The 20,349-nt window shown below is 46.8% G+C and overlaps 9 protein-coding genes across 9 annotated transcripts; 5 read left to right on the forward strand and 4 right to left on the reverse strand.

Moving 5' to 3' along the window:
• Window positions 1–177: 177 nt before the first annotated feature.
• Window positions 178–1,084, forward strand: N7503_009056 (glutathione S-transferase family protein; the record flags this gene model as incomplete). The annotated part of the gene is made up of 3 exons (XM_057068603.1): window positions 178–401; window positions 451–656; window positions 711–1,084. 3 exons carry the CDS (start codon window positions 178–180, stop codon window positions 1,082–1,084), a joined length of 804 nt encoding a protein of 267 aa, XP_056919458.1.
• Window positions 1,085–1,268: 184 nt separating this feature from the next.
• N7503_009057 (uncharacterized protein) lies at window positions 1,269–3,987 on the reverse strand (the record flags this gene model as incomplete). The annotated part of the gene is made up of 4 exons (XM_057068604.1): window positions 1,269–1,628; window positions 1,681–3,717; window positions 3,776–3,898; window positions 3,952–3,987. The coding sequence occupies 4 exons, from the start codon at window positions 3,985–3,987 to the stop codon at window positions 1,269–1,271; spliced, it is 2,556 nt and encodes an 851-aa protein (XP_056919459.1).
• A 433-nt stretch (window positions 3,988–4,420) lies between these two features.
• On the forward strand, window positions 4,421–6,529 carry N7503_009058 (uncharacterized protein; the record flags this gene model as incomplete). The annotated part of the gene is made up of 9 exons (XM_057068605.1): window positions 4,421–4,613; window positions 4,682–4,721; window positions 4,776–5,255; window positions 5,306–5,430; window positions 5,479–5,673; window positions 5,718–5,956; window positions 6,004–6,060; window positions 6,120–6,203; window positions 6,260–6,529. The coding sequence occupies 9 exons, from the start codon at window positions 4,421–4,423 to the stop codon at window positions 6,527–6,529; spliced, it is 1,683 nt and encodes a 560-aa protein (XP_056919460.1).
• Window positions 6,530–7,069: 540 nt separating this feature from the next.
• On the forward strand, window positions 7,070–8,546 carry N7503_009059 (uncharacterized protein; the record flags this gene model as incomplete). The annotated part of the gene is made up of 3 exons (XM_057068606.1): window positions 7,070–7,160; window positions 7,213–7,804; window positions 7,868–8,546. The coding sequence occupies exons 1-3, from the start codon at window positions 7,076–7,078 to the stop codon at window positions 8,544–8,546; spliced, it is 1,356 nt and encodes a 451-aa protein (XP_056919461.1). The 5' UTR covers window positions 7,070–7,075.
• Window positions 8,547–9,965: 1,419 nt separating this feature from the next.
• Window positions 9,966–11,823, forward strand: N7503_009060 (trichothecene efflux pump; the record flags this gene model as incomplete). Its single annotated transcript, XM_057068607.1, has 3 exons — window positions 9,966–10,037; window positions 10,101–11,592; window positions 11,666–11,823. 3 exons carry the CDS (start codon window positions 9,966–9,968, stop codon window positions 11,821–11,823), a joined length of 1,722 nt encoding a protein of 573 aa, XP_056919462.1.
• Window positions 11,824–12,403: 580 nt separating this feature from the next.
• Window positions 12,404–13,003, reverse strand: N7503_009061 (Hemopexin-like domain-containing protein; the record flags this gene model as incomplete). Its single annotated transcript, XM_057068608.1, has 1 exon — window positions 12,404–13,003. The coding sequence occupies one exon, from the start codon at window positions 13,001–13,003 to the stop codon at window positions 12,404–12,406; it is 600 nt and encodes a 199-aa protein (XP_056919463.1).
• Window positions 13,004–14,526: 1,523 nt separating this feature from the next.
• On the reverse strand, window positions 14,527–15,330 carry N7503_009062 (NAD(P)-binding protein; the record flags this gene model as incomplete). Its single annotated transcript, XM_057068609.1, has 1 exon — window positions 14,527–15,330. The coding sequence occupies one exon, from the start codon at window positions 15,328–15,330 to the stop codon at window positions 14,527–14,529; it is 804 nt and encodes a 267-aa protein (XP_056919464.1).
• A 656-nt stretch (window positions 15,331–15,986) lies between these two features.
• Window positions 15,987–17,096, forward strand: N7503_009063 (uncharacterized protein; the record flags this gene model as incomplete). Its single annotated transcript, XM_057068610.1, has 6 exons — window positions 15,987–16,170; window positions 16,226–16,348; window positions 16,410–16,464; window positions 16,527–16,771; window positions 16,827–16,988; window positions 17,044–17,096. The coding sequence occupies 6 exons, from the start codon at window positions 15,987–15,989 to the stop codon at window positions 17,094–17,096; spliced, it is 822 nt and encodes a 273-aa protein (XP_056919465.1).
• A 686-nt stretch (window positions 17,097–17,782) lies between these two features.
• On the reverse strand, window positions 17,783–19,480 carry N7503_009064 (putative MFS transporter; the record flags this gene model as incomplete). The annotated part of the gene is made up of 3 exons (XM_057068611.1): window positions 17,783–18,706; window positions 18,760–18,993; window positions 19,061–19,480. 3 exons carry the CDS (start codon window positions 19,478–19,480, stop codon window positions 17,783–17,785), a joined length of 1,578 nt encoding a protein of 525 aa, XP_056919466.1.
• Window positions 19,481–20,349: the final 869 nt, after the last annotated feature.

Raw genomic sequence — 20,349 nt, forward strand, 5'->3', positions numbered from 1 at the left:
AAGCTTCGGAATATTCTAAAAAGTTTGTCAGAGCTAGCTGTAGGGAAATGACGCCATCGAAGAATGCTGACAAATGAGCTGGAAGCTCGGGGGAACAACGGCGTTAAGAACATGGTACCTACACATTTAAGCTCCAGAACCAGTTATAAATTCTTTCACAGCTCCAATTATCTCATCATGATGTTACCCCGCACAGGATCCAGCTCGTTTAAAGCTACGACACGTCTCTCTCAACTCTCATCGACCTTTCGTGCATTCTCAACATCCACTGCCATGTCCGACATTACCCTGTATAGCTGGCCCACGCCAAACGGCATCAAAGCTTCCATCACTCTCGAAGAGCTGGGCCTATCATACAAGACCGTGCCAATTGATATCAGCACCAACATTCAAAAAGAGGAGTATGTTGAGAACATCCCTTGAATAAGGCTACTTCTAATATGACGACAGCTGGTTCCTGAAGATTAATCCCAATGGCCGAATCCCTGCCATTACCGATAAATCACAGCGCGTCTTTGAAAGCGGCTCGGTCATGCTCTACCTAGTTGACAAGTATGATACCGATCGGAAGATCAGCTACGCGCCTGGAACACCCGAATACATCGAGCAGCTATCCTGGCTGATGTTCCAGATGGGCGGACTTGGACCTATGCAAGGTATGTGCGCTTTGCGCGTGATATATACATGGAAACATAATTGATGAAATTCAGGCCAAGCAAACCACTTCCGTCTCTTTGCCGGCGCGCGTTCCGACTACGGAATCAAGCGGTATATAGACGAGACAAAGCGTCTGTACGCCGTTCTCGAGTCCCGGTTGCAGGAGAGTCGCTATTTGGCTGGTGATAAGTATACCATTGCGGATATTGCGAATTTCTCCTGGGTTCGTAGTGGACCTGGTGCGCTTGAGATTGATCTTGCGGAGTTCCCTGCTTTGAAGAAATGGGTTGATGAGATCGAAAAGAGAGGTGCTGTGCAGAAGGGAGCTTATATTCCTGACAGTGGACGTACGGATGCGGAGAGAAATGAGAGTTTCAAGAATTCTCGGGCAAGGATTGATGCCATGGAGAATTCTGATAAGCATTGATGGGATCGGTATAAGTTTCATTGCCATTGTTGTGCACAGCAGAACTTAGTGAATTGAGGGATCTGCCTGTGAGACTATGGAAGTTTATCTGTATAGCATGTTAAATTATCTAAAGAATACGCTCCTTGTCTTTGAGATATGTCCGAATCGAGGATGATGTTTAAAAAATATTGAAGCAGTCATCTCAAATCTCCCCGGGTCGGTAACTTCTCCAAGTCTTGAAGCCAACCTGCTCATACCATCCATCGAGAGCTACCCAGTCCACAAAGACCCCTTCAATCCCTCGCTGCTTCATATTCTCAACAGCATGACAGACAAGCGCGAGACCAATACCGGATGCCCGGTGATCGGCATCAACACCGACACAGCCGATCAGCCCAGTATTTGGACCGCAAATTTGTGGAAATGCCCAGCTTTGATTCATCTCAGGACATGGAGGTAACATCAATGTCCACCCAACTTGCCGGTCCTCAGAATCGAAGGCAGTCATCACGCAAGATGGAAATTTGCTTGGATGTAACCATACGTATGCTTCAACCCACCCCTGGAGAGAAAGTTAGATCATGCTCATCAAGTGACGGCTTATATGTACGTACAGCTTTGTCGGAAAAGTTCTTCTTCTGTCCAACTAAACACGCCTCATAGTCTTCGGATTGTAGAGGGGCGAAGCGGAAGCCTCGATCCTGTGCACGCTGAACATACTTCTCGGGGGACTGGAAGTTTCGAATGTCCTGGTATAGATCCACTGATCTATTCCCAGGCGGGCTGAGTCGGAAACCACGGTGAGTGAAGAAACTTTGTACTGATTCAGAAAGTTCACGAGGAATACCGGGCCAAAAGCGAGGGAACGAGCTACCAAGCTTTATGTTTTGGATTCCAAACTTCATTCTGAAGTATGAACGAGCCTCCATTAACAGGGCCGTACCGATTCCTTGGCCTTGGTACTTTGGAGCTACTCCGAGAACTGCTATATGCACAGTCGATGGCGGACCGAAGGCATTGAGATAGGCAAGGCAGAATCCCGCTAAATCTGAGCCGAGCCGGACAACAAAGTGATGCGCATTCTCCCGAACAATCAAGGCCTTTAAACTATCCATGGGTAATCTGTAGGTTGGAAAGATTTCGCTCCATGCAGATACCACTTCATCCAGATCTTTCCCGGCATCGAAGGTTGTCACATGCACACTGCTTTTTGAAGAACCATGGGCGATGGGAAGAGATCCCCTTGGTGTCATCTGGCCAAAGATAATACCTGCAGCGACAGTGAAAGCCTCGATAGTTGGTTCATAAGTCGTAATGTATGTCTGAACTTCAGGAACCTCCAGGAAGTCATATGGACTGCAAGCGGCAATAGCAACCAGCGATCGAACTTGTCGTGGAAGCTCACGACCGAGTGCGTCTTGATATGGTGCTTCTGTTCCATTTATGGAGACAAAAATGACAGCATCAGCTGCCTTAACAACATTCCACTCTTCATCGGAGAGCCCCGTGTCCTTGTACTTGATTTCCGTAACAGAGGGGTTGTGACATCGAAGCGCATTGAGGTATGGGGAAACTGTATATGATCCTTGCCGGCCCATTCCCTCGCCATCCACAGCACCTCCGACGGGTATTTTACTCCCAGGGAAAAGAAGCACAATTTGGCCAGTGCTCTTCAAAGGCAGAGTTTTGCTGGCATCGCGAACAAGAGTGACTGATTTTTCATAGGCCTCTTTGGAAAATGGGGCAGTCCTGTTGTTGAGCGCATCAAGTCCGGTAAGATGATTTTGGCGCAAAGCAGTGTCCCAGTTCAAGAACTTGTCTTTCACATGGGCAACATGACGGCATGCATCTTCCAAGCGGGATGATTCAATTGTTCCAGACTGGACTGCTTCACAGACTTTCTTGATAGACGCTACCTGCACCTCAAAAGTGTGGCACAACATAATGCTATCGCTTCCGGCTTTAATTGCAAGAACCGAACCTTGCTCGGTGCCGACAGTAGCTCGGATTCCATCCATTTCAAGACAGTCGGTAATAATCATTCCGTCGTAAGCCATATCCTTTCGCAATATTCCGAGTGCATTGGGTGACAATGTTGCTGGAAGCTTGTCATCGATTTCTGGTAGGGATATGTGGGCAGTCATCACAGTCTCAATGCCTTCCGCAACTGCTCTGCGAAATGGAATCAATTCACACCGCTCTAGTTCGTCGCGAGATTTCGGGATAACTGGCAACCCATAGTGTGAATCGGTAGCGGTATCGCCATGGCCGGGGAAATGCTTCACACTAGGAACGACATTGTGCTCCCGAAGGCCCCGCGCTGCAGCACTAGCGAATTTGCCGACAAACTCTGGATCGTCACCAGGGCTGCGGACTCCGATCACTGGATTCAAGGGCTCTGAGTTGATGTCGCAAACTGGTGCATAATTCATGTTGATACCAAAGAACTCCAGGGTCTCGCCTGTGACCTTGCCTGCCTGGTAAGCCATCCCTGGGTCGCCAGTGGCACCAAGGGCCATCGGTCCAGGGACCTGAGTAGCGATTGGGGGGGAGATCCTAGTGACCAGGCCATTTTCTTGGTCAATTCCAATGAGCAAAGGCCGCGTATGACCAGCCAACTTTGCTTCGTTTTGCAAGGCCAAAGTCAAAGCCTTACGAGAAATTATTTAGTACGAAGGATATGATGGCACTTTGGAGGCTGCTATTTACCTGCAGCTGGGCGGCATCTTGGAAATTTCGTGAGAAGACAACGATGCCTCCAACGTGATACTCATGAATCAGTGTTTTGATCTCCGGGCTAGGAGTGTGGCCGTGAAAGCCGACCGCAAATAACTATTATTATCAATTAGCTGCGCGCCTAGATGGGCATCTTGAGTTCCTCATACCTGGCCGACCTGCTTCTGGAGGTCTGTTGAGCCCATAATGCCGAGGCTTGAGGTGATGGTGAATAGTCAACGGTCGCGGGCGAAGCGGGGATGAAATCGATAAGTGGAAACCGCCCGATTTACCGGCTCCACTATGGCGGTAATTAGCGCTCAGGGTCAAAATGAAGATTGACGATGTTTAGTTTCCAATGTTATTGTTTACGTTCTAATATTAAGTATTCTGTAGTGATCGCGACGTTACGTTGGAGGTTCAAGAATACGTAGCCACTACTAATCTGCGTAGACACAGTAGAGACGATGCAACATCCTACAGTCACATCGAGATAAGCTAAGATAAGTGGGGAAAGTGCCATGGTAGTAGAAGTATCCTATCCCATAAAGATGCGGGGTAGATCAAGGGGGTTCTGTGTCCGAAACTCTCTTCCTCCATTTATTCCGAGGTTTACGCAGAGGTTCTCACCCAGGAACCATGGCGAGCTCAACAACTCACGAAGCAGTTGGAGGGCAAGTATTCAAAGATGCCACTGTCGATGAAGTGGTAGTTACGCAGCCTCGTGACACGCAGCAGGAATATGAGCGGTTGTTTGGCGTCGACGAAGACGCCTATGACCAACCTACTACTACTCGAAAAGAGCTCTGGTCTTATTATCTCTATTATAACGGTATGCTTCAATCTTGGAGATCAACATAAAGTAAAAGGCCTGAAGCTGACTGATATTGCACAAATCAGGTGATAATGGCGTCGGTCCAGGCTCCTACAGCCAAGCCTTGTATGCTATCTCTGCATAAATATAAGCGCAGTACAAATGAAGCTGACCTGATAGATTTCAGTGGGCCTTGACAAACGCGGGATTCATACCAGACACCAACCCGCCTCAGCCCTGCACCGATTCATCTGCCTGCGTGGTGCCCTGGGCGGGTGGCACGCGATCTACATCCTCGGTGATCCTGATTGCTAATGGTCTCTGTTTTGCTTTCATGACAGTTATATTTGTCTGGCTAGGAAGTGCTGCAGATTACGGCTCTTTCGGACGATGGCTTCTTCTAGTTCTGACAGTCGTCGCCTGGGCACTACAGTACGGCATGCTTGCTATCCGACAGCCTAGTCAATGGCCCGCTGCCATGGGCATGTACGTTGTTGCATATATCGCCTATGGCGCAACCTTGGTCTTTTATGCTGCTGTTTTTCCCCGACTCGCGCGGTACATGCCCCATGTCCGAAAGGCTCGAGATGAGCTTGGAGAAGGCAAGATTGATCAGCAGGAATACGATGCGATCGAGTCTTTGGAAAGGAATCATATTAGGTAAGTCATCTGAACAATTTGATTCCAAGTTACTAACAAATTGTATGCAGCAATATCTCGACTGCGCATAGCAACATTGGCTATTTGCTCACATTGGTGCTGAACTTGAGCGTTTTACTCCCGATGCAGAATAATCAGTACGCGAATAACTTGGCACTTTGTCTGACCAATTCATGTAAGGTGACCTTCAGCTTACCGAGTTCGAGTCTGACCGTTTGAACAGATTGGGTGATTCTCGGGATATGGTGGTTTTTGTTTCAGCAGAAGCGACCCGGTCCTAAAGTCCCCAAGGGCTCAAACTACGCTACCATTGGGTTCAAACAAATCTGGCTCGCAATGAGAGAGATCAGGGCTCTCCCTCAGACCTTTCTGTACTTTGTGGCGTATTTCTTGCTGGCAGACGGGCTCAATACGACCGGTATGTTCCCTGCTATGGTTGGTTCCTCTGCTCATAAATTTTAGGAACTTTGGTCTCGATCATCCAGAACGACTACGTCTCGTTTTCCTTCTTGCAAATCACATACCTCGGTATTACTCAGGCTGTTTGTTCTATTACTTCAACATTTGGATTCTGGTATATACAGCGATACTTCAAGCTTAAAACCAAGACCATGTTCATGATCACCAATTTCTTCAGTGTCTTTATTCCATTCTGGGGAATGCTGGGGCTGTGGACCAGCCGAATCGGGTACCATCATAGGGTACGTCATCTCGATCAAGCAAATTGACCAATACTAATTGAACTTAGTGGGAGTTTTACTTCTACAATGTCATATTCGGACTGTTTCAAGCGCCGTATTATGCTGTATGTTCCTTATTGCCTCCCCCATATCCGCGAACTTGACTAATCGCTGACTATCACAGTATGCTCAAACAATGATCAGCGAGCTCATGCCTCGTGGTTATGATAATATGTTTTTCGCGTTGTTCGGAATCACCAATCGAGCAGTAAGTGGCGAACCGTCAGTTAAATCTCTTCTCTACTAACGTCAATTCATTCAAAGTCTTCAATCATTGGTCCGAATGTTATTCAAGCCATCATCAACGATACCCGCAACAATTGGATGGGCTTCCCTTTCCTGTTTGCTGTCTGTACGGGTGCCATGATTGCAATCGGGTTCGTGGATATTGAAAAGGGTCGTGAGGACTGTCGGAAGTTTACCGAACAACGGAAGGTAGATCGCGTCGTTGCGGAAGCTGGATTGAATCCGGATGATCTTGCGAATGGAAAGGGAGTAGCGAGTGGGAATCATGAAGCTGCAGCGTCTCGATAGTAAGGGCAGGTTAATTCCATGCTTCGATTGACTAGAGTATGTTTTTCGATTAGAAGGCATCATACGATTTTGGATATCAGTCTATTTAAGTGTGGACTTTATGTAGCAATGCCTATTTCGCATAGGGTAGCAATTGCACATTGCTTAGCTGAGAAGGTGATCGACGATACCAGTACTGGAAATCAGCTATCATCAACGCCGCTTTAGCTAACCTTTGCTATAGTGAGCTTATAGCGGCAACAAGGTTTTGCCTCAATGCCTTGAAGTTGACAACTAGTGAACCATTAAAGCACATTTCCCAACTTCCCACCTTGAAAGTTCAAAAGCTATAACTCCCATGCTAGATGATCTAGAACGGATACACCTGGATAATTGAGGGTCCAAGCTGCGGTCAATTATTTATCCGCACAAAAAATCCACGCCCTTCGGATGAGTCAATCACGAGGCCGGGGTCCACCTGGCTGATTGGCCCATTCTTATAGATAACGTTTCCCAAGCGTTCATTTCTCAATCGTAATATTCTGTTCTTCCTTTATTCTTCATAACATGTCGATTGAACAGCCTCAAGCCTTAGGGCACTCAATGCTCGACCATTTCCTTTTGGATAAGGAATGGAAAAACTTCAACCATGGTCAGCTTTCATTGATTAATCTTCTACTCTCGCACCACTAACATCCAAATAGGAGCATATGGCGCATTCCCTGCCGTAGTTCGAGCCGAGCACCGCAAGCTCCAAGACAAAGTCGAAGTTGGACCGGACAAGTTCATTCGCTACCTATACCCTGAATTATTGGATACATCTCGAAAGGCAATGGCCACATACCTTAATGTTCCAACAAACGAGATTGTTTACGTGAAAAGTGCAACCGTTGCTATCAACACGGTCCTTCGAAATCTTTCCTTCGGTCCGCAGGACATGATCATCTACTTCTCTACTATCTTCGCAGCTTGTGAAAAGACGATCCAATCTGTCATGGAGACTACCCAGTTGAAAGCTCGGAAGATAGAATGCGTGCTCCCAATGAGCCACGAGGATATTGTTGCGAAGTTCGAGCAGACAGTGCAGCAAGCTAAAGAAGAGGGTTTCAACGTTCGAATCGCCATCTTTGACACTATTTCCAGTAATCCTGGTGTCAGGTTCCCATTTGAAAAATTGACTGAAGTTTGTCGCGACCATGGAGTTCTCAGCTGCATCGATGGTGCACATGGTGTTGGCCAAATTCCTATCGACCTTGGCAAAATCAAACCTGATTTCTTCGTGAGCATCACTCACAAGTAAGAACACCAACCCCTGAAGTCTGACTGATGCAACATGGAAGTCCTAACAACCTGGTCTAGATGGCTCTACAATCCCAGAGGATGCTCCGTATTCCATGTCCCTCGCCGCAATCAAAACCTTATTCGCACAACAATCCCTACGTCTCACGTCCTTATTTCGAAAGAGCTGGAGCATGACTATCCAACTCATCCTGCTTCCAAATCATCATTCGAATTGATGTTTCAGAATACTGCAATCACCGACGATACTCCGTATTTGACCGTCCCAGCCGCGCTGCAATTCCGATCCCATGTCCCTGGAGGCGAAGATGCTATTTTCAAATATATTCGCGAGATCGCCTTCAAAGGAGGAAACCTTGTCGCCCAAATCCTCGGAACGGATGTTCTAGGAGAGCCTGCATCGGACGGAGAGAGACCTTGCCGAGCTCGGGACTGTGCATTTGCCAATGTGCGTCTTCCAATCGTTATTAATACTTCGGAAGCAGGGGAAGGCACAAAAGAAACAGCGCAATGGCCTGTTTTAAGTACTTTGCAAGCGACGAGATTTGCAGCCTGTCTGCATGAAAAGCTTGTGACGGATCATTCTGCGTCTCTTGGTATCTTTGTGTATGATTCGGCGTTGTGGATCCGACTGAGTGGACAGATCTATTTGGAGCTGGATGACTACAAGTGGCTGGGGGGGATCTTGAAGGAGATTTGTGCAAACCCTGGAGCTATTTTGAGAGAGGAGACTGAATAAAATAGACGATAGAGTCTTCCTTTTGGAATTTCATATAGTATTGCTATACGCTAAATTAATATTAGTAATAACTTCGCTGCTTCTGCAACATAATTTTCACCTTATTCAGCCATGATCGGCCTCTCTGTCTAGAGGGATACTCAAAGGTGCCCATAAAGAACCATGGTTTGGGCCCAAAGCTCCTTGATTTCGGAATGTGGGGGAGACATTGTCCTCGTATAAAAACTAACTTTTATCTCGTGAGCAACAGTTACCATGGTACTGGCCAAAAGGAGCTTAGCGGAAAATCCGAGTCGGCACCATCGTCGGTATTTGGGTATACAGAGAGCCAGAGTCATATCTATTGTCTCAGGAGTTGCATACTATGCTATACGTTCATAGAAATCATCTGATCTGCATCTCGTGGCTGTCAAAATTCCCTCCGATATCCCTTCGTCCTTGAACGCAGGGTCATGGTCGGACCCTGATCATCTCCCGAACTACCCCACCCAAGCTTCCCCGCCATATAGGATACAAATTCCCGAAATCTGAATAGAAACATCCGCCCTATTGACCTAGAACTTAGCATAACATGATTTTAGTATCGCGAATGTAGACCGTTCAAGGCCAGAGTGCCCTCGACATCTGTGAGCCTAAGCAAATTCCAAGGTTGCATATGTCAGCTATTCGCAGGGCAAAATATTTTCTCTGATGCAAGCATAAAGCAAAGAAAATCAATGTTAGATTTGATCATTTCGGCTCGGATCTCCCGACAAAATTTTCTTGCACGTAGGAGGTATCTCCGAGAAGTACCTGTCTTGTTGATCTAATCAAAGACCCGGCTTCAATCCTTTTTGACTCTGGTTTCGAGCTCTGATAGCCGGAACCTCTGTATATTGTATTTGATCAAATTTTCCCCGGTGATTCTACTGCACACGGAATGTGTCAAGACATGCAGCCTTTGGCAGTCTATGTGTGGCGCGAGGTTTTACTTTGTGTATAGGGAAGCTATAGCTATAGTAAGACGGAACGCTGTAAGTGATGACGTTCTAGATGCTCGTTCGTTCAAAAGCTGCACAATCCTACACGTGAGGTCATTCAGATTGTGGCTGGATGCCGGGAGATAATAGAACTGGTCGAGCCCGTCTTCGGAATTCCCTGAACTACCCTGAATCATTTCGGATAGGTTTTCGGTACTTCCAAGGACGATACTGCAGCTGTGAGTGGGTGAAAGAAATGGTGGCGAGGTCCAAGACCGGCGAGTTTCGAGAATGAGGGGGGATATGCCGAGTGTACCCCGCGTATTCCTAAACTTAAATTGTGTGGGGAGCCGATGTACATGATGATAGTACATCTCATGGGTATAGAAAGAGCCCTGGATCCACATGTCTTCTGCAGGAACGCAGATCTTCGCCTTTTTTATTTTGGACCCTCAACAACATGGCTTCCGTTCGATCTTCAACCTTTCACGAGGAAGTCCACATTGGCCTCAAAACAATCCTGGTTGTCACGGTACGGATATCATGTCCTTTTCTTGGCTTTTAACCATTGGATAATATATTAATCAGTCTTCAGGCGATCAACTTCGTTTATTTAGCCCAACTGATTGCTGTCGTCGGCGCCGGCTTTCTAGCTCAGCCCATTACTGAGCTATTCAATGAAAGCGGTTTGAGCGTCTGGCCCAGCTCAATTCTTACTATATTCACTACTGTTTTGACTCCACCAGTAAGCCAGGCTGCTGACTATTGGGGTCGAAAATGGTTTCTCGTTCTCCTGATGCTCTGTGGGTTCGCCGGCGCTCTTATCATCGGACGAGCAACGTCTATGGCTATGGTGATTGGCGGATTCTGCGTCTTGGGTATGTCTTTCGGTAGTCAATCTCTACTCTTCGCCGTTGTCTCGGAGGTTTTACCACGAAAACATCGACCCACCGCACAGGCCACAGTGAACCTGACCGCGGGACTGGGAGCCGTGGCTGGCCTGCTCATGGGTGGCGCACTGCTCCGCTACAACAACCTTGAGAATTACAGAGTTTACTGGTACGTTGTCGCCGGAATTTTCATGGCGTCTTCGGTACTCTGCGTCTGTTGTTACAATCCTCCTCCTCGAGAGGCTCAAATAGCTCTGAGTACTCGTGAGAAACTGCGGCGACTTGACTGGATTGGTATTGGCACGTTCTCGCCCGGACTGACCTTATTTTGTGTTGGTCTCGCGTGGTCTCAAAATCCATATACCTGGTCCGATGCTCACATCCTTGCACCTTTTATCATTGGTGTGGTGCTCCTTATTGCTTTCGTCCTCTACGAATGGCGCTGGAAGAGCGACGGGATGCTTCATCATGGCCTCTTTAAACGCCGGAACTTTCCAATTTCTCTCGGAATCGCCTTTGCGGAGGGCCTTTCTTTCTTTACTTGCAACAACTACTACCCGTACGAGACCGGTCTACTCACTGGGGGCTCACTTTGGACTGTTGCTCTTCATTTCACCATCCTCTTTTTTGCGTCCGTCGCTTTCGCCCCAGTGGCGGGGTTGTGGTCGTCCACTAGAAAAGTCGTCCGAAGCCCTCTTTTCCTCGGTGTCTCAAGTCTGGTCATTTTTAATATCCTCATGGCAACTATAACCCCTCATACCAATCTCACAGTCCTCTGGGGTTACCCCGTATTCGCCGGTCTCGGACTTGGAATGATTCTACCTATTGTTATGGTGGCCGCTCAATTGGATACACCACCTGAGTTAATCTCCATCACATCCGGCCTAATGACTTCTATCAGATCCTTCGGAGCCTCTATTGGACTTGCAATCAACAATGCAATTATCCATAACTCCCTTTCGAAGAATCTGGCCCCGAAAATTGCGGAAGCCGTATTGCCCTTGGGATTTCCACAGGCTTCTTTACCTGCACTCATCGGTGCTCTTTCATCAGGAAGTGCCACTGCGGTCGAATCTGTCCCAGGTGTCACTCCAGCTATAGCTATGGCGGGGCTCGCGGCGTTAAAAGAGGCATACAGTATCGCGTTTCGCAATGCCTGGATCACGGCTGCTTGTTTTGTTTTCGTGGCAGCAATCGGTACGTAATCGTCACTCAAGACAACTCTCGACAGTCATTCTTATCAGTTTGCTAACCTGAGGCACCTCTGCAGCTACATTGTTCCTGGTCAATCCATCAAAGGAGTTCAATGCTCATATCGATGCCCCTGCCGAAGAGCAAGTACTTCAAACTCAAGCTGAGATTGAAGCAGGGCCAGATCATGATAAGGAGACTTCACATCATGCGCACCACGAGACGGTTGACCAGTAATTACTCTAATTTTCAAACTTTGCTTGGTTCAATAAAGAGATTATAGAATGATCTCTAGGTGATGTTATTTATATCGCCGATAAACATTGAGAAATACCTACATCTTAGGGAATGGGTCAGATGATATTGAATTGTAATAGTAGTAATGCTGGGTGCTTTGATACCCCACAAACCTTGGAAGGAGTCCATCCTCTTTAAACTTGGTGAATATGCTTTTTGACGGTGATCTTTAAATTCATTCATTTACCTTGTTTCATCTTCAAAACTTCCTATATATCGCATCCATTTACATGAATCATCTTGGTAGCTCTAGATGTGCACCTCTCAGTTTTGGCTCATCATGTCATGCAACACTTCGAATGACTAATATGATCGGTGACTCCAAGTAAATTAGAGGCTTGGATGATTGCAGGGATCAAGTTCCATCTTTCATTGTGATTCTCTACTTGTAATAACCGCCGACGACCCAAGACCATCTCCTCATGACACTACTCTTTCCCTCTTTTGGCAGTATACTATAATCCGTAATTCTCTCTCTGGATTCTAGCCCAGCAAACATGTCCCTTCATGTGACACGCGATCACAGATCTTTGAGACAAGGCCAATGCTTCTGGATCGGAGCAGGCCCAAACACAACCTTGTTCTGGGTCTCATTGGGTGTGACAGTAAGACGCATAAACTGCTCACCACTAAAAAAGTATCCATCACTAGGAAAGCCTGGAGTGGGAATCACAGCATCAACAGAAGTGATCTTTGCATTGACAAGGACCGGCCAATGATTGGCAAGAGGAGCAGGACCAAAGTAGACCTTATCATCATTTGTGCCCGGGGTTAAAGTGATGCGTGCGAATCTATCCTCGTGGAAGACATATGCGTGATTTGATTCTCCCGGGGTGGGGAAAACAGCATTGACGGTAGGGAAACCCGCCTGAACGAGCGATGGCCAATGCTCTGCGATGGGTGCAGGACCAAATACAATGGTGTCTTCGGTACCATTGAGCCGGGCATATTGAGTTCCACTGAAAACCCAGATCTGCCCGCTGTACGCTGGTACTGGGAGAATTGCGTCGATTTTGGTAAAGCCGGCTTCGGCTAGGGCTTTATAAGCGGTTGCGAATGGCTTTGATCCCCAGATGATCTTGTCTATAATTGTGCCAGGAATGACTCTGATGCAAATCATACGATCTCCTTTGAAGACGTAGACTTAATTGTCAGTGTGCTCGAGGTATCCGGCTTCGATAGGCTTTTGGGGTTTGATTTCTGTTTAGAAGTGGGAGTTTTTTGAGGATAGTCAAGTTAAGAAAAGAATTGAGAATATGCTAGGCGGTGGGGTTTGTATACGTCCAAACAAATTCTCTACCGCTAATCTTCAGAGTAATCTCTCATGAATCTGGTAGATTGCACAGAAGTCCAGTAATGGACAAGAACCAATAAAATGCTGGTTATCCGACCGGCACCTGCAATATGTGCACGCTGAGGCTACACAACAGAATTTAAAACGCAAACACCTAAGAACGACGTGCTACAGGTTTATGGAGCTCGTCTCAGTTTACGTCACAAAGTTGTCGGCGCGGAGACCTCCCTAAAAGTATGATATTTTAATGGTTATAATCATCGGTGACTCTATTTTCTCCAGAGCTCATTGTATCGTCATCATGCAAGTAAACAAGTTAAAGTATGGAGCTTTTTAATTGAACACCACAAAATTAGCTGAACACCCTCACTAACCGCAGTCAAAGTAGCGCAGTATTCAAGATTCAGAGCGTAATATTGTTGAGTACATACCTAAGTACCCATTTGCTCACGTTATCCTGTAGACTACGCTGGACTGTTGAGGTGATAAAAGAGTGATACCCGTTAAGCTACCTTTTATTGTTTAGTTATCGCGGTCTTTAAAGTATAAAGGTCAATGCACAGTATAGGTAACCCAATCGGTCTTCCTGGAAGTTGGCATCCGGATGACCAATAGATCGATAAAATTTAGATACAATTACACAGAATGGCCACGCTAAACATACGCCCAGCGGAGATTTTGGTGATGAATTGATCATCGAGATCCAAGGCTTTCGGAATATAACATGCCAGGGTATGCATATAAAAATTAGGTGCTGATGGGTTACAACTTTTCACGAACTAACCTCCATACACGATATGTTTTTGACTGCCCACTTTGGATTCAAAGGAAGGATCAAGATAAGGTAAGGAACAGATCAATTTGGTTCATGGAATTCTTGCAAATCAATTGTTTGAGAAAGAACGGAGTGAACGGACCACAAAAAGCTCGACTAGTGCGCTTGAAGTTGGTGCAGACGGGAAGATTAGACAAGCCGCGCGTCGCCTCTCACCTGATCAGGGCAGTCTAGAGTAACTGGATTTATTATTATGTAGACAATTTTGGTGGAAGTAGAAGTTGTAACCAGGATTGTTCAGGTGCGACTGGTAGAGAGGGTCCAGGTCTGATAGCCCCCAAGCTGTTTTATCAATACCTCGGCTCTACGAAATGGAGATATCGAACAAGGCTTCTCTTCCAGACTTGCTTGTGCAAAAAGTCAAGAGTAGATGAAAAGTCTGCCGCTTCATTGAGAACAAATCTTAATTTAGAGGCTAACAGTTTGAATTGCTTCATTCTCAAAGTCGGAACTAGCCTAGACTGGTGGCGAATTGAACGACAAGCCCGACCATGTTTTCTTATCACAAACATGACTAGACCAAGAGAATCCCTCCATTAGACGCTACCAGAGAGCCTGTAATGAACTTGTCCTTCATGATGTAGATGTATGCCTCCGCCACATCTCCCGGGGTGCCGACTGTTCCAGTCAAGGTGTTTTCCCGGAATCCCTTCAGAAGCTCATCGAGCTTCGTACCAAACCCATCAAACAACTCGGTATGCACTGCTCCGGGTGACACAATATTCACTCGTAGAGGCTTGAGGTCCTGCGCTAAGCCTCGCACAAGACCCTCGATTGCAGTTGCATAGCCAGCCATTACAGACCAACCAGCAGGAGGCCGATGAGCATTGGATCCGCCAGTCACAGTGAAAGAGTTGGAGGGTGATTTATCCATATACTGGGGGAGGACTTTGGCCAGGATCAATGGTGCGACGAAACGGACGGTGCCAGATGCGTTAACGGCATCCACCGCAACATCTTGCAAAGCTGGGAGCTTGAGCGCATCGCCAGCTGTGAAAGCGATGTGGTTGAGGGGCAACGTTCGCCCTTCCGTCGCTTCCTCCAAGAGACGCGTGAGGTTTGTCTCCAGTTCCACAGGGTTGGCGAGATCACAGACGTACCCGGAGACCTTGTGAGAGCGCGTAAATTCCGGGTACTCGTCCTGCAATTTTGCGATCGTCTTATCAATTTTTGCGGCGTTCGAGCTAGACACAATAACGTCTGCACCGTGCTCAAGTGCGGCCTCAGCAACGCAGTAGCCAATGCCGGACGTCCCTCCGATGATGAGGACACGCTTGCCGACAAGCTTCGTTGTGTATTTGAGGGTTTGAGATGCCATCGCTCGGTGGATTTTCGGTAGATGATTTCTTTAAGGTATTATTGTTTGATACTTTTTCACTGATACTCATGGCAATATTGTTGGTACAAGAAGTAGTTTATATATATATATTTTTTTTCCTTTGCCTTGTTACAGCATGGAAACAGGCTTACTATGACAGGTGATTGCAACCCACTCCGATCTAATCCATTGTAAAATTTGAGCAGCAAAGGCGTGTTTATGCACTTCTGACGGAAGCTTTTGCTTCCGTGTAGAACTATTCAAAAATCGCAAGTGCAACTATCCAGCCTTGGCAGAGATGATCGGTCATTAGATGCCCGAAAAGGCATGATCTGCAAGCTCGGCCTCGCGCTTCGTAAATCCCGAGCCCAAAAACAGCCTAAATCTGAAAATTACACATAGATTTATCTGGCGGTCAGTTTTATTTTACCGTTTTTACGCTGTTATGCATAGGGACATTCGGCCGGAGCATGATCAGTGACCCGGTAATTTCAGTGCAGGAGGGTCTGGCTATACGGATGTATCGACGGAGGTATGGCGGATTTCAGATGGTACATCATCACTTTCCCCACACAGTGTCAGAGAGAGTTATAAGTAGCTTTAAGGTTAGCATGCAAAAAAATTTCATTATTATCATTCTCTAACTTTGTGTAACAATGGCAGGTCAAAAGCTCTCGAAGAATATCGACGCTTATGAGGCAGATCCTACATCATACTACCTTGGCTATCGCGACGCAGACCATAAGAAGCCATTCGCAAAATACTTCGATTTCCAAGTCGGTCCAATCAGCAATGAAGTAGAGAAAGGCATAGTCAGTAGTCCGTGGGCTACTGGCCTTGGTAAGATCACCCATCTTACGTCACAGCCCATCTTGCTCTATTAACGCCTACATAGGCTACGAGGCCAACGAGGCACATGACTACCTCCTGCGACCGGGTTATTTGCCCGTCGAGAATGGCTATTTGAAGACTCCAAGGGGGGCCTGGATGGTTGCATGCCGCACGGATATGGGTGAAGGTCAGCCAGGCAATCTACAAGTCCTCAAGACTATAAAACTTCGAGATTAACGCCCTTTTAGTGACTGGAGAAGCCTATGACTGGTGGTTTGCATGGCACGCTGTTGAATCTGCAAGGTGAGATTTTTGGCTTATGTCGGCACTTTTGCAGCGTTCGGCAGTTAAATGTGACCTCACAGGTATAAACTTTGGTATCCGACTGCCCACCAGTACTCTTGGCGCCACCCAGAAGTCGTGGATGTTACAAACAAATCCTTCACGGAGCGATACTTCAACACGTTTTCTTTCATCGATGAATACATCGGTGGTGACCACGCTAAAGTCACTGTCGCTTTCATTGATCCCGCTGAACTAGGAATCGACAAGTCCAAATGGCCAGCTCTAGGCATTGAGACTATGATTGTCGCTCGGGTGGGCATTGGTGGTATGTTCTTAAACAAACTCGCGAAATGAACTCTTCTTTCTAATCTGCTTCATAGCGCATATTACGGAGGGTTTTGATGGAGTTTCCCATCTTGTTCATCAGATTCGCCGTAAAGCAGATGGCACTCGGGAGATGAGATCCAGGTTTTGGCTTGGACCAGGCATCCCTGAAACTATTGCCCATGACATTTGTGTGCATTGTGGCACTGAAATGCCCCGTGAGTCTACCATTTTCTATTGTGAAGGATCGAAAATTGATTAAATCCAATTTAGACTTGGCCAAATTCTTGCCACAACTCTTCAATGAATTCAAGGACGACATCTAGCGTGAATCCATTTAATTTCAGTCACAAGAATCACTCACCCATGAAGGATAGGAAACCTGTGACTTGATTTAAGGGCGCTCTACGTAAGCAAGAATTGAACATTGTGAAATTACCCAATACATACACCGGAACAGGAAGAAACACTGTAAGTAATTTGTTACCTTGGTATATAAGCATGGCTTTCAGCAGTTGGTATACCTTCGCTGTGCCTAGCTGCGAGACGTAGCCATATTGAATTAATGGAGGTACTATTTGATACCGGAAAAAATTATTTCAGCGCAAGATTCAATCTACGGTGAACAACCATCATTCTTTACTATTCAGAGTAGTAATGGCGTAAACATACATCCACTCCCAGCAAGTACTGAAGTCAATTCCAAGGCCCAGAACACTTACAGACAAACACGCCCATGTCCCGATCGTGATAACCCAATAGACTACTGGAGACTCAGTGATATGATGAAACTTGCCTACGATTCTGACAATTAGTATTATTCCGATAACGAGTCTGTGAGTCCCACTTACTGAGATTATGTGAACTGGTACAGAGATAGGAAAGGAACAGCATGATAGATGAGATTGAACAGACATTTTGAAGCTTTGACAGTCATGTTTAAATCAGAAGGAAAAAACATTATTGCTGAGTATTTTATCCGAGCTTTGCCAACAACGAGAAAAAATGCTATTCATACCTCTTCTCTCTTCTCATTTTCTGGTTGAGAAGGCTGCTCGCCAGTAACTTCCGCCTTCCGCTGATTCTTAGCATCAACCTGCTTTCGCCACTGATCACCAAAAATGGTAGTCGCCCAGACACATAGGCCCGCGACAACAAGAAACAAAGCACTGATGGTGCTAAACCACCCAACGCCGATGGCCTCGACAGCTGGAAGGACCACACCAGAGCCAATTGCAGCAAAGACATATCGGAACATATAATTGCCCGCCACGACCTCTGCACTTCGACCTGAGGACTGCATCACATCCAGACAGAAGGTATTCAGACTGGGAAAGCAAAAGAGCTGCGCAACACCCTGGATGAACATCGCAAGAACCGGCACCGGAATCCCGCCAACGGCCTTCTCAACCGTCCAGCCGTATATAAGGATGCAGCCCGGGATGACAATACCAAGGAACACAAGACAGGATTTCAATCTGTCTTCAGGAACTCGGACACCCCCTCGCTTGCGAATCCATTTCTTCACCGTGTGGTCCGCCCATCGTCCACCCATAAACGTACCCACTAGATACCCGCACCCAGGCGCGATATAGAAGAGACCCGACTCGATGGGGCTTATTAGATGGAAACGGGGATTGAGGACATAGCGGATGGGAGTTAGGAGGGAGTACTGGTTCCAGACCAGAGCGCCGGCGGCTAAACCTGCGAAGAAGAGATTCGGGTAGGAGAAGAGAAGAACTCCTACACGTGCGGGGTTGACGCGGTGCCACAAGAACTTGGCTTTCTGTTTGGTGGTCTTTTGAGCTGGATCTGCTTTGGTGAGGTGGGGGTATGTTTCTGGGAAGAAGAAGAATACTAGGAGCGTGCCCAGGCCGCCTAGTGCTGTTTGGAGCCAGAATACTACTCTCCAAGAGCAGAATGTGACAATGACACCCTTTTGCATGGGTTAGTCTGCTTGAATAGGATCTGGTCGGGGAATGAACCTACACCGATGAAAGGTCCAAACGCTGGTCCGATGAGGGTACCCGATAGGAACCAGCCCAGTGCTGTAGCGCGAGCACGAGGCTCATAGATATCGCCAATGGCGGAACTACCTACGACCAAGAAGGATGTTCCTTGGAAGGCAGTGAGAACACGGAAGATGAAGTATGCTGGGAGGTTTGGAGCCAGTGCGGTGCCTATACTGAAGGCAAAGAACAAAAAAGCGCTTGTCAGGAAGATCTAGGAGATGTGATTAGCATCGAGACAGAGCAGATAATGCTGAATAATGACCACATGGTACACTTACCGGCCTTCGTCCCCACACTTGACTAAATGGACCCCAGAACGGAGCCGCGATACCCATAAATGCCAGGTATAAGGCATTGCTGGCATTAATAATACTTCCTGTGGTATTATAGGTCACAGCGACCTCCGGAACACCCGATAGGATAGATGTTGAAGAAATAGGAGCCAGAAATGAACAGAAAGATAATACAGCAACAATCAGTATCTTGCGAGTATGCGAGAAACGTAAATACTGATCGGCGTCGACCTCATGGAATTCGTCGTCATCGTTGGCCACGGGCATATCATGATGTGATAAGTGACTTTGAACAAGATGAAGGTCATTTCCAGTTTCAGATCGGCGAGATTTGGTTCTTTGGGGTTGTATCGCTTCTACCGAGGGAAGTTCCTCGATACTGGAAGTCGAGTGTGTCGGAGACATGGTGGGTTCTGATGCTTTTGGCGTGCTATACGGCGGTTTGGGGTAACACAAAGAAGAATATATGTACACATCCAAGCCATATGCTTCTTTTGCAATTAAAGAAAAAGATCGGGGACAGAGATCAGGCTCAAGTTTCAATCGCGGGATCTTTCCGTTGGCATACTGAGGGGGGTATAGTTCCCGAAATCAGACAGAAAATGCTTCAATTGCAATATAAAGTAATGATCATGAAAGATATACGGTTATCGATAAAACATATTCAGAGAACAGTGAGTCAGAAGGAAAAGTCTGCACCAATTTGGATCTTCGGCGATGACTATCTTTGGCCGAGGACCGGCGGGGTCACATTCAATCAAAACGTCGGATTGTAGTCCGTAAGGCAGTAAAGCGTCCATGTTGCAGAACAAACGGCTTGAGTCTGGCTCTTCCAGGGTCCGATCCACGGCATTGCGACCAATGGTTGAGACAGGATAGCGTGGGGACTTTGTTAGTCTCTGCCACAGCCGAGTCGCGCGGAAAAGAATCCGATGTGTTAACCGGGCAAAGCGATAAAGCGATAACAACGGACTTTTGTTGTTTTTTAATATCAGAAGTGCTGGCAAATGCATTAGATATGATATGCATCATGATGATACTGTACGCTGATCGTATCGGAGATTTTTCATCTGCCCTTCGATCTCTGTGGTACCTTGATCCCCACTATGGAGGTCATAGTATCACAAGTCTTTAAGAGGTCACATATACAGTCATAGTTCAGACGCGCAATCTACCCCAGAAAGCCCAAGGGAACCGTTCATAGGGGGACATGACAGTGTGGCTGTTCACAAGATCGACCAATCGTACCGATAGGCACCGATGCAACTTTGCCA

This window comes from Penicillium pulvis (genome assembly GCF_028828015.1).
Source record: "Penicillium pulvis strain IBT 33274 chromosome Unknown contig_7_segment1_segment0, whole genome shotgun sequence".
NCBI lineage: Eukaryota > Fungi > Ascomycota > Eurotiomycetes > Eurotiales > Aspergillaceae > Penicillium > Penicillium pulvis.